Source organism: Propithecus coquereli, unplaced genomic scaffold, assembly GCF_000956105.1.
Source record: "Propithecus coquereli isolate 6110/MARCELLA unplaced genomic scaffold, Pcoq_1.0 Scaffold14, whole genome shotgun sequence".
NCBI classification, from domain to species: Eukaryota; Metazoa; Chordata; class Mammalia; order Primates; family Indriidae; genus Propithecus; species Propithecus coquereli.
This window is the reverse complement of record NW_012138302.1, coordinates 3,516,608-3,529,743: the sequence shown is the minus strand read 5'-3', so window position 1 is coordinate 3,529,743 and position 13,136 is coordinate 3,516,608. Positions and strand designations below refer to the sequence as shown.

General features: G+C 40.8%; 1 protein-coding gene across 2 annotated transcripts in view; it reads left to right on the top strand.

Moving 5' to 3' along the window:
- DNAJC6 (DnaJ (Hsp40) homolog, subfamily C, member 6) overlaps positions 1–13,136 on the top strand; it is a 140,313-nt gene that overhangs the window by 81,641 nt on the left and 45,536 nt on the right. For both annotated transcript variants that reach the window (XM_012639475.1, XM_012639474.1), the window contains exons 2-4: positions 6,603–6,753; positions 7,802–7,851; positions 7,961–8,109. In XM_012639475.1, the coding sequence (XP_012494929.1) occupies positions 6,603–6,753; positions 7,802–7,851; positions 7,961–8,109 (350 nt within the window). The remainder of the gene's footprint in view (positions 1–6,602; positions 6,754–7,801; positions 7,852–7,960; positions 8,110–13,136) is intronic.

Sequence of the window (13,136 nt, the reverse complement as noted above, 5' to 3'; positions counted from 1 at the left end):
GCAGACCCTTCCAGCAAGTTCCCCATTAAATTAAGTATTCTAAAGACCCTGGCATGTTATTTCAGGCTAAGGCAGGCTGGGCGTGCTGTTGACTTGTAGGAGCCATGGTGCTCTAGGATGCCAGTATTTCCTCCGTGGCCTGGACCCAGAGCCTGACTCACTGGCACCACCTACTCTGATGCCTGCCAGTGCTGAGCTCCTCTGGAGCTGCCAGCGCATGCTGCACATGGCCCTGCGTCTGCCTGCTTGGTCTGTTGAGCAGCTGCCAGACCTTTCTGTGTCCAGGGCCACTGTTGTACAGTGTCATCACATGACTTATAGTTCTAACAGCTCACACTTTGTGCCACTAGTACACAAGGATTGTAATATTTCAAAAGCCAGTACCACTGAATCTGCGTGAACCTGAATATTAGTCCAGCAAATAGGTCATAATAAGTCCCCCCACCAGGCACCAGATCCCGTAATGATGGGAAGTGAAAACCTCAGAGCTATAATGAGGTTTAGGTGTGTTAACCTTTTGTTATTCTGGACTGGCAAAACTGTGGTGTTGATATGTGTTGTAGCTGGAGGCACCAAGAAGAGATTCTGCCCTTGTTGAACACATTTCTAGTCTGGCTTTGTTAACCCTGAAACTGAACAGCGTGGCCTTTTTTGCCGAGGCAGCATTTTTCATGGCTTTGCCCTTTCTGAGTCCACAGCCTCTTGGCAGCTATTGTTTATTCAATGCTCACAACATGCCAGCTACTATGTTAAGGGTTTTACAGAACTTTATCTCATATATTCCTCGCCACAATTCTATGAGATATTCTATTAATATTTCCATTCTACCGATAAGGAAATTAAGACTTTGATCAGTTACTTAACTTCTCTAGACTACATCCAGCGAGTAGCAGCAGTGAGATCCAAACCAGTTCTGGCTGACATAAAGCCCATATATTAGTGGAGGTGACTTTGTCCAGTGCTTAACCTCTTGTTTGGCATAGGGAGTATTGACTTTTTTTTTTTTTTTTTTGCTAAATTTTATTTTTTTCTCTGAAATTTTAATTTCTAGTTGGATTCCCAGCCATTTTATGGTAGGCACTGCATGGACTCATTTACCATGAGAGCTGAATTTCTAAGAATTAAAATAAAAATCCCTGACCATTTTGGAAGATCTCACTATGTAAAAATCGCATTGTCATATATGGTCCTGTTTGAATCTGTTGATGCTATGAGGCATGTAGAAAAGTTTTTGTTCTTAATTAGTTCCAGTTTATGGGGTCTGGGGGAAGGAGGCCTGAAGGGGTAAAGTAACATGCTCAAGGTCACACAACTTTTAAGCAGAAAAGCCACATCACACTCTAAGACCTGTCTCCCCAAAGTCCATCCTCTTTTCTCACAGCTTCCTGGAGTAGGATGAACGGGGAATGATGTTTAAGCAGTCTTTGATTCTGGAAGCCAAGGCAGTGGGCTTTTCTGTGGTATGTCTAGTTGTTATCCCCATGTGATCCATTTCTCTAACTGCTGGGAAGCCAAGAGCTAAAAAATCTATCATAAACAAGGATGATGAGGCCTTTTGCAGTAATGACTCTAGTTCTTGCGCTTTGCCAAGCATTGCGGAGAAAGAATGGCATTTTCCTAGAGAGCAGGGGCTAGTGGTGTGTCTCTGCAGAGTCTCATTGGTTTCAGGGATTTCTATACTGCAACTGTCAACGTCGTAGAAGCCAGGACAAGACATTTTTACCATTGTGACACTTAAATAACCACAGAGGAAAATGTCCTGTGGAACAGGAGCATGAGTATGATGAGATTCTAATGCCAAAGTTCAATGTATCAGTCATCTCTCCAATAGGCTGATTCTGAACACAATGCAATAATAACTCATAGTCACCCCAGCTAGATGGCAAAGACTTTCTGGAAAGAGGAGAGTTGATGTTCTTTCGAAGTGTTTTTGTGGAGGCCCAGAGGACCCACTGAGGAAGACTGATGTCCTGAGAACTGCAGTTGTTGCCAAGAGGCTTTTGCCATCTCTTCCCTGTCCTTGACACACTGGGCCACCTTGAGTATTGATGCCAGGACTGAGAGAGTTACTACCGTGATGAAGCAGTGTCCCAGGTCCTAGAAAGAGTCAAGTGCAGAGGGATGTTCTGGCAAGCAGCCAGCCTGCTTGGCGTCAGGGAGCCACACAGGCTACTGGAAGAATTGTGGGCAGCATTTGCTCACCTCTTACAGGCCGGCTGAGAATCACCCAAGAGGAGGGAGGTCTCTATAGATGTTCAGGAAGGACATATTGAACTTTAATAGTGTAGTACTTGGCTGTTATCTTTATTTTATATAGCATATTTTTAATTATAAAACTAATAAATGTAAATTATAGAAAATTTAGAAAATACAACCATACAAACAAAAATAACTCATCATTCTCCCAGATAAAATTAAATATAATTACTGTAACTATTTTGACAGTGGAGTGGATAAAAGCCTGGACTCTGGAGCAGCCTGTCTGGGTACCAATCCTGGCTTACTAACCTTGGGGTGCATTGCTGGTCGATCCTTGCTCCAGTTTCCTCAGATGTAAAATGAAGATGGCGCCGATATTGCCTTCATAGGGTGGTTGTGAAGATTAATTATGTTACTCCATATAAAGAATTTAGATCAGTGGCCTAGTACATGGCAGGCATTCAGTAAGTTTGAATTATTGTTATTTTAAAGTTATTATATCTTCTGAATTCTTTTTCTAAACTCAAATATTTTTCTTTTACAAAAATGAGATTGTACTACCGTGCATGTTTTGTGTCCTGCCTATTTTTCATTTAGCCCTATGCCATGAGCATCTGTACTCTTCTACAGGGTGACTTTAATGGTTAATTATATGGCGTTCTTAGGGATACTTAACCAATTCCCTTAGTATTGGAAAAAATACATCCTTTATAGCCTCTTGCCATTATAAACAATACCTTGATGAACATCTTTTTTTGCTAAATATTTGCATGCTATCCTTCTGTTGCTGACAGCTTTATGGGGGAGCACTCCTTCTCAGTGGTCACCGAGTGGAATTATCCACAGCCCAGGGAGTCATAGGCGCATATTGTCTGAGCAGTGGGAGCATATGGGGGAAAGACCACTGTGCTTTGTGGATTCTCTAGGGCAAGACCTTTGTCATCTTTTCCTTCCTCTTCCATGGTATTCTCACAGTGTTTTTCCCATGACTAACAAAGTCAATAAAATGTTTATGCAAAGTAGCCGCACCTATTTTTCCTGTATTTCTGGTTACTTTGGAGCAGTATAAGACCACCCTTAACATTTATGCTTGTCCTTTCTATATAATTTCCAAATAACTACTGAATCAGCTCATGTCTCTTTGAGAATGAAGCTTGATACAAATAAATGATCAAATAGCTAACTAGCAGACCAGTGGGAGGCAGAAATTCTCTCCAAGGAGAAATAAATTTTGTGTCACTCTGCAAGTAAGACTGGTCAGGTTATACATGTGCTGAGTTCCTACAACTTGGAAGGATAGGATCCTGCCTCTAGTCTCCTAAGCATCAGGAATCCTAAGGAAAACCTGTTTGTTACAGTATTAGAAATGACTCAGAGGGCAGAGTGAGGTTCTCTGATATTTGTCTTTGGTGGGTTTAGATTTTAAAATGACAAGACATCATGGGACAAGAATCTATTTGGAGCCTTAGAGGCAAAGACCTGGACCTTTCTCTTTGGATGGCACACTCATCCTCTCTCAACTCTGACCTCCCCACTCCCACCCTCTTGGACTCTCAAATCCCTTTACAAAGCCCAGGGAGTGTTCTTCCCTCTGGGTGGTGCCATTTTAGCCAAAGCATTTAGAAAGATGTCGGAGGGGGCAGCCTCTGAATTCTTAGGAATGCAAGTGTTGTCAACTCTCTGGTGCAGAGGTTGGAAAACTTTTTTGCAAAAGTCCAGATAATAAATACTTTAGACTTTGTGGGCTCTAAGGTCTCTGTCAGAACTACTCCACTTGGCTGTCATAGCAGAAAAGCAGACATAGACAGTATGTAAACAAATAAGTTAGCTGTATTCTAATAAAACTTCCCTTCTAGACATTGAAACTTGACCTTCATACAATTTGCACAAATTATGAAACATTATTCTTCTTTTGACTTTTTAAAAATCATTTAAAAATGTAAAAGTCACTGTTTTTTCCCAGACTGTACAAAAACAGGCAGTACACAGCATTTGGTTCATGGGCTGTAGTTTGTTAACCTGATCTACTGTGGTCATTGTTTTTCATCTGCATGTCACTTTCTGACTGCAGCATTTCCCTATTTGATGTGTCATTTTTTGAAACCTCTCTACCTTTTCTTTCAGCTAGTGGAGGCTAAAATATCCTTTGCAGAATCTGCGCTTTTGGCACTTGCTGTAGCTCATCAGGGAAAGCCAGAATATCTACCCTGAAGTACCCCGCAACATCCAATAACCTCCCTCTTTTTCTGTGGGCATCCTGACTAGTTCAACATATAATTTGGGTATATGAAGGTTACAAATGGACTCTGGCAAGTTGTTCTGGCTTTTGCAGTATTCCAAGGATCTAACGAGCAGAGCATACAGCCTGAGGGATGATGAGAGTCTGATTTTTAGATAATCAAGGATATTTATATCTTTTAATAGGTTGGTGCCTTGGAGTTCTGTTCCAACATGAAATTGAGATTTGAAAAGACTTTTAGATAATCAATTTGGTGTCATCTCTTAGAACAGTAATATATCAGAAGAAGGTTTCCAGTTTGAAGTGCTAACTTGGGATGGAAAAGGGGGAATTGCAAACATTTTATGCTGCTCTGTCCTCACCATATTTAAAATGAAATCACAAGACAGATTTTTACATGGGGATGTGTTTAAAAGGCAATAATATGCCCTATCTCATGGGGAAACAGAACACAAGAGAGAACATTCTCAGATTTGTAGCACTAACCTGTGCCAGTAGAGCTGCCCACCAGACCCATTGCTGGTGTTTTATTCAGGGCTGTGAAGCAGTAAGGGCGACAGAGGCTCTGGCTGCCCACATAATGAGATTGGTTTGGCTGATCTGACAGATGCGGTGATTTATGAGGGTGCTTATTGCAGGGACATCTGCTGCTGAGAGCAGCCAGATGAAAGGCCTGCAGGTGGGAGGTGGAGAAGGGCAGGGAATAGGAGAAAGGCAGTTGTGTATAAGGCAAGTAAGGACTGTCTTGCTTACAGCTGTTGGAACCCTGAGCTGTTGTGGAGCTGTAGAATAGTGTGAAATGGTAGATGAGCATAGGCTTTGGAATCAGTCACACTATCTGGGTTTGAATTGCTGGCTCTTATACTCGTTAGCTGAGATTTTAGGTGAGTCACTTTGCCTCTTTGAGTTTCCATTTCTTTATCTGTAAAATGGGAATAACAAACACTCCAACTATATGAAACTATGCTATCATAGAGCTCCAAACACAGTTGCTGTTGCATAGGTGAGCTCTACCTTTTACTAATGTCTGCCATAAGTGGCATCAGTAGCTCTTGTGATCACAGTGGAAGAACATGACAGTCAACTTGCATTTATAGGTATATATGTGAGCATCTAAATGGTAGGTACCTCAAATATGATCAAATCAGGGTAATTGGCGTATCCATCACCTCAGCCTGTATCAGTCTTTATAGGCTGGGTTGTGCTGTGATAATGAACATTCTCAAAATGTTGGTGGCTTCTAGCAACAAAGGGTAGTTTCTTTTTCTTTTTCATGCTAAATATTCATGAGAGGTCAGGTGGGACCTTTGCCACATAGCTCCATACCCTTGGACCCAGGAGTCCTGGTCAGAGCAGCAACAGTCTCAACCTTTCTGGTTGCTATGGCAAAGAGAAAGTGAGAACAAGAGAATGAGAGAGAGAGAACCATTGAGAATCTCACACTAACGGTTTAATGTTGTATCTGGAAGTGATACACAACACATCCACTCACATGTCATAGGCTAAAGCAATGGTTTCCAACCAGGGGTAATTCCAACCAGGGGTAATCAAAGGGCAAAAGAAGGCCCTGGACTGACTGAAGTTGACTACTGCTCTTCCTCGGCTGCTCTGTGGACCAGCATTGTTTGAAAGCAGTGTAATGCAAGCCACATATGTAATTAAAATTTTCTAGTAGCCACATTAAAAAAGTTAAAAGGAACAGGTGAAGTTAATGTTAAAGGTATAATTTATATAATTCAGTAAATCTAAAATATTATCATTTCAACATGTAATCAATATAAAAATACTGAGATAGTTTACATTTTTTTTTTTTTTTGCTCCAAGTTTGAAATGTGTTACGTTTTATACTCACAGCACATTTCAATTTGGACCAGCCATATTTCAAGTATTCAATTGCTACATGTGCTTAGTAGCTACAGTATTGGGCAGTGAAGCGCTGGAGGCTTCTGTTCCTGGGACTCAGTGAGGAATTGACTTTAGTCTTCTTTGAGGACCAGCAGCATTGCTGCAACTCAGAGTCGATGCATTCTGAAAACAGGACATTACTTCCAGGAGCGTCTGTCCGAGACACCCAGAGACAGTCTGTGTATGTTTCAGGAATGTAGAGAGATTGGTTTTCAGTGTATTCTGTGCTATCACCTCCTTTTCTCTTTTTCCTTGGCAGGTGCCTCGTCTCCAGACATGGAGCCCAGCTATGGGGGAGGTCTCTTTGACATGGTAAAAGGAGGTGCAGGGAGGCTCTTTAGTAACTTAAAGGACAACTTGAAAGATACCCTCAAAGACACATCTTCTAGAGTTATACAATCTGTTACCAGGTATGCACATTCTTCCTGGGTAAGTTAGTGGATCCCTCTGCCCTCAAAGGATCTGGTTACCTGCCAAATGCTTATCTGACACAAAAAATGTCCATTTTGTGATATAATTGCATAGGATCTGATCAGCTGAGGAATGTCATTGAAGCCATCCAGTTGAGTCCTTTAGAAAATTCAAGCACAGGTTGGGAAGACTCAGCTCATTGTTATATTAGAGTATAATGTTTGCCATCCCTGGTTTTAGAATCAAACATCCTGGGTTCTAATTCAATATCTGCCCTTGTTAACTATGTGGACTAAGGCAAGTTAATTAACCTCTCTGAGTTTTAGTGTTACACCGTGGTAGGACTTGTGCCTTTGGGTGGTTTGAAGAGCTAATAATACACATGCAATCTGAATAAGCAATACCTATGGGTCGTAATCAAAATAGAACATTGTTTTCATATCCTACTAGCCCTTTAAAATTCATTTAGTGGGAGAAGTTTTCTACTCTCTCACCACATGAAACTTCTTACAAGCAGGCCATATGTATTATTTTTTATTCTTAGATATTAGAAAATTCTAGGGTCACTGTAATTTACAGTATGCTGTATCAGATCATAAATTCAAATGAAAAGTCTGATATGTTATCTTTAATTTCCAACCAGGGCCTGGTAAGCAGAAAAGGGGTGTCATTTTTTCTTTCTCAATCACTTCTTCCCTACCCCTTAGCTGTTTACCATTATGGGAGATATTTACATGCAGGCAAAAGGGCTGGAACAATCAGTGTTAAAAATAAGCAATGTTTTCTATTTTGAGACTCATTCTTTTCATGAAGTGGCATCTACGAGGGCACTGGGATGCACCAGTTGGAGTGGTATATTTATACCCCTGAGGTTGTGGGCTGTCTCCTCTTGATGATGCATCCTTTTTAGAGAGAAGGGTTAGAGGGGAGTCAAAATATGCCCACTAGACAGAAGTGTCCCAATTCATGAGTACAGGTGATTTAAAGAGAGCCATCTTGGCATGTTTGGATCATTTTCATGAATGCCCTTTCTTTTCTCACTTTTAGCTACACAAAGGGAGATTTAGACTTCACTTATGTTACCTCCAGAATTATTGGTAAGTTTCTCATGTTTATTAACTCCTCTTTAGCTCAACTTTCAATTGCTGCCCATTGCAATTGAATAGCAATGTTTAACCTGTTTTCTTTCCGTGTGACTTCTCCTAGTGATGTCCTTTCCTTTGGACAATGTTGACATAGGATTCAGGAATCAGGTTGATGACATTCGGAGCTTTTTGGATTCCAGACATCTTGACCACTACACGGTGTACAATCTGTCACCTAAGTCTTATCGAACTGCCAAGTTTCACAGCCGGGTAAGGAATTTTATCCCTGAGATCGCACTGTTGAAGACATAACAGGGTATTTTTTCACCTACAAGAGATCCTCAGAGCCTTTCCCTTAGGCATATGAAGCTGAAAAGCTGTAACACTCTGGACATTTCTATCCACAAAATATTTATTAGGCAGTTATGAGATATTCTAAAGATTTTCCTTGGGTGAGGACATTTACAAGAAAATGTGTCTGTTAGTGAAATACTATCGAAGTTGGAGTCTCAGATCTGTTGGTGGCTGCTCCTTGGCACATGATTCGTGAGGCTCTAAGTGGAGATTAAAATGCTACATAGGGCAGTTGTCTAGCCTTATACTGTAATACTAAGGCCTTTGACCTTTTCATATTGCTACTTGAGCATCAAGATGAGGCAGTGATGGCTAGACCAGTACAGAAACACCAGTATTAATGGAAATATATTTCTGACATTAAGTAAAGGTGCCTTTTTCATAAGTGAGGTAGCACATAAACAGTCCACACTGTAGGTGTGGTAATACTATTCCTAATATTAATAGTGAGAGCAGCAGCCAATATTTATAGAGCATTTACACTGTGCTGAAAACTTTACATGCAGTATGTCATTTAATTATCTCGACAGTCCTCTGAGGTGGATAGAGAAACTGAGGCTCAGAGAGGTAAGGTAACTTGCCCAAGGGGCTTAAGGCTTTTGTTCTTAACTGTTACCCTGAGCTGAAAGTGTTACTTGGAAACTCTGCATGATCCTTTTAAGGAACTTTTTGAATTAGGCAGAGAAATATTCCTACTCTCAAGCTGGTTAAGAAACTATTTGAGCTGGCTTAGGTTTGAATCTAATACCAAACATGATATTTGTGGCCTCTAAATTCTTGATTTACTTACTAAATTCAGGCTTTTTCTGTCTCGAGAGCATCTTCAAATATTTTTGACTTAGCCTTTGGATACAATTGTGTCTGCTACTTCGTCTGGGTCTATTAATAAATAGAAAGGGCTTTCAATACATGGACCTTTAAAAGTGAAACTTGATTTCAAATGTGCAAAATGATAGTTGGTTGACAGTGTTATGTTTCTAGGATCTCAGCTTTGATGCTAGAACACGTTTTGCTCCAAATTCCAGTTACTGTTGATAATCTCTGGACCTCAGTGCCAGATCTGTAAAACGCCCAAGAAGGTTGGTCCGTATGCTTTCTAAGACCCCATCCTGCCCTAGCATTAAATAAGATTTGGGAGAGTTTTGTTAAAGACTGAGGCTTTCGCCTGTTCTAAGAACAGTCTCAAATTTTAATGTGCATCAGAATCACTTGCAGGGCTTGTTAAACACAAACTTTTGATTCAGTAGGATGGGGAGGAGTGAGACTCCACATTTCTAACAACTTCTTAGAGCTGCTCCTGATATTGCTGTGGGCACAATTCTTTGAGAAGCACTGGCAAAACTGTTCTGAACTGGTTTGATCTAAATTGCCACTCTATAATGGAGATTGTAAATGCAGCTCTTTAAAATCCACTGTAATAAATTAACCTTCCAACTTTTATTCCATTTATGCCATTCCTAATTCAGAGCAAGTGAATTAACATCAAACAAAACTGTGGGTAGATAGTCTCTTTCTAACTCAATGCAAATCTTTTGAGTTGATTTTTCTTAGAGACTAAGTCAGTGCCATCATTTCCATAATTGAAGGACTGTGAAATATCCTGAATGATATTTCATAGAAATTTTATTTGATCTTGAAAGATCTGTGATAGTCTAAAACATTTTCCCTCTGAAAGTAAATAAAGATATAACATCATTAATAGCATTCATGCATATGAAGATGTCTCTTTGTGTAGTCTTTATAAAAAGTAATTTCTATAAAGATATCTTTAAAGAAAGGCATCTACTAGTGTAACTGAAGATTTTGTGATTAGACTTAAACACTTTACCAAAGGAATCAGGAATTACATATTGAACATTTACCCTGGGCTGCTCTTACTTACCTTGAAGAGCAGGAACATGTTTATTTGATTTGATACCTAGAACAATGCCCAGCATGGCTAGTCAATGTTTCTTAAAAGAATGAATGTAGCAAGAATTGTTGAACACTGTTGATATACAATAAATATTTGGTTTTTGTTCTCAAGGCATTTAAGCCTAGGTGGAGAGAATACCCTGGACATTCTAGAGGCAAATACAAATAATATTTACAACACCTTCTGTGGGAGATTAGTAAAGGGAGACAGCTGTGACTGCTGGACCTTAAAGCCCGAGTAAGGCTTGTAGAAATGAAAGGAGTGGGCCATTTCTTGTCTATGCAAATTGTAGAATGTGTCTTTTGAAGCTCTTCATAATCCGACCTCTACCTCCTTCTCTAGATTCATCTGTTACTGTTCTTCATTGCCCAAAGACCCCAGGCTCCAACCAGGGATGTGCGTGCACACCACCACCCGCCCTCTGCCACCACACACTGTGTCCTTGCATGAGCACCTCCTTCTCCCTAGAAGGCCACCCATGCCACACACCCTCCACCCCTTCTTTGTTAGCCCGACTTTGCCAAGGGCAGGATTTCCACCTGCCACAGGGCTTTTCCAAGTCTTTCCCCTGAAACACAGAATCGTACTACATCTTTAGTCCTTCCCAGACAGTACCAGGATTTGGCAGAATGGAACTGGATCCTCCGACCTGTCTCCCCCAACCCTCAGTTGCATCTCAGGAAGACAGTCCCGAAGCCTCCTTAGTATTTTCGTGTCAGCTCTGTTTTTGATTTGGCTTCATCTCTTTTCAAACCCCTAGGCCTTTCTTTCCCCGGCACGAACACCGTAAATGGATTTGCATATCATTGTTTGCATGATTTAGAAATGTTTTCTTCATTTTCCTATTCCAGTCCATGAGGACTAGAACCATTTCTGCCTCCTTCCAGTTCAGTGGAATGCTAGGTCTGCAATTAAACCTTATTTTAATGAATGTAGATGGCAGAGTCTTCCATAAATTCCAGTGTTGGTAAAGACCAAACATGGGAACTGGTTTTATTTATAGACTCATGAGAGTCTGGCTCTGTCTGCATCATGTATTTCTGTGCCTTGAAACCTGGACTCGGTCACTTTATGCTTTATTTGATTGTTCGTATATTTGGGGATGCATGTGGTGGTGGTGGCAGAGACAGGCTGTGTCCAGGAAGATTTTATTTTGCTGAGGGTCATCATTCTGTATTTTGATTAGCTTTTATGCTTAGAAGCCACATGGTTGACAAGAATCATATGAAATAATCACATAGCAATTTCCTCAGTATTTGCATATGTAACAGGATGTTAAAATAGGACTCTCTGTTTAGTCCTAGTTTAGCAGAGGCTCCAACTCAAGACAATGCATGGCAGCTAGCCCTGCATTCAAAGTGAGGTGCTGGAATAGCTATTCAGGACTGCAGAGGAGGCAACGAACCTCTGTTTTTTTGTTTTTTTCTTGTTTTTATTTCAGCATATTATGGGGGTACAGATGTTTAGGTTATGTATGTTGCCCTTGCCCCCCCTCCCCACCCAAGTCCAAGTTTCAAGTATGTCCATCCTTCGGATGGTGCGCATTGCACTCTTTGTGTATGCATATACCCGTCCCTTCCTCCCCCTCCCCCCTCCCCCCTGCCCGACATCCAATAGATGTTGTTCTTATATGTGCACTTATGTGTTGATCAGTTAATACCAATTTGATGGTGAGTACAGGTGGTGCTTGTCTTTCCATTCTTGGGATTCTTCACTTAGTAGAATGTGTTCCAGCTCTATCCAGGAGTATACAAGAGGTGCTATATCACCATTGTTTCTTAAAGCCGAATAGTACTCCATGGTATACATATACCACATTTTATTAATCCACTCATGTATTGATGGACACTTGTGTTGTTTCCACATCTTTGCATTTTTGACTCTTCATGGCCAATATCCACCTTGAGGAAATAAAAGTACCGATGCTGACAGTGAAGTCATGGAGACCAATGAGGCGCATCATCTAAATCAGATGTTCTTAATCTGAATGTAAAAGACCCGTGACTCCACTTGTATTTAGATTGATTGGTGGGCTTTGGAGAGTCTAACCATCTGCTTCCACTCCTTTTAAAAAATTATTGTGGTAAAACATACGTAACATAAACATCATTTCAACCATTTGAAAGTGTACAATTCAGTGGCGTTAATTACATTCAGTGTTGTGTAGCCATCACCACTGTCTATACTCAATCCTTTTTCATTATCCTCAACATACACACTGTACCCGTCCACTCTGCATGTGTGTGTGTGTGTATGTGGGTATACACGGGTTCAGTTTCTGCCAGAAGATTTATAGCCGTACTCCAGAATATCAGCGCCTACTGCTTTATACAATTCTTGATGTTGCTGTTGGCAGTAAATAGAAAACTGGGAGTGGACACTGAATCTAAACTGGCCCTGTTCTTAAGTTCTGATTGATGCTATTCCAATGTCATTCTGGTTCTCTTCTTCCCTCTTCCCATCCAGGAAGGACAACAGGATGCAGGAGCCCCGTTAGTAGCATAGAAACCAGTAGTCTAGCTGTGTCTTTTAGACTCTTCCGTCCTGTTGACTATTTCAAAACCACATAATCTTGTAGGGTTTCTTTCCCTTTGAGAACAACTGGATTTTTATTATCAACTTGGGTTTCTTAAAGGGCTCATGATTGAAGGCCAACTCATTCCACCCTTTTCCTTCCAGAGCCCACCAAAGAGGTCACCGTGGCTCCTACTTGTTTCTGCTTTGGTTTGAGGTTGGTTGGGGGGGATTGATCATAGGGGAGTAACTTTACGGCTCATACTTCATTTGTCCTTCTGCCACCAGGCATCAGAATCAGGACAGGAAATAATGGGGTAGGAAAACAATCCCTGGCCAGGCATCCCCACATTCTAGTCATGCAGCCTTCCATGAATTGAATGCTTAGCCTTGGTAAAATATAGTTATCACTTGAAGCTGTAACCACTGCACAAATATAAGATGGAAATATTGTTAATAATCAGTCATCAGACAACATGGTATAATGGAGAGTACACAAATTTTATTTTTTAAT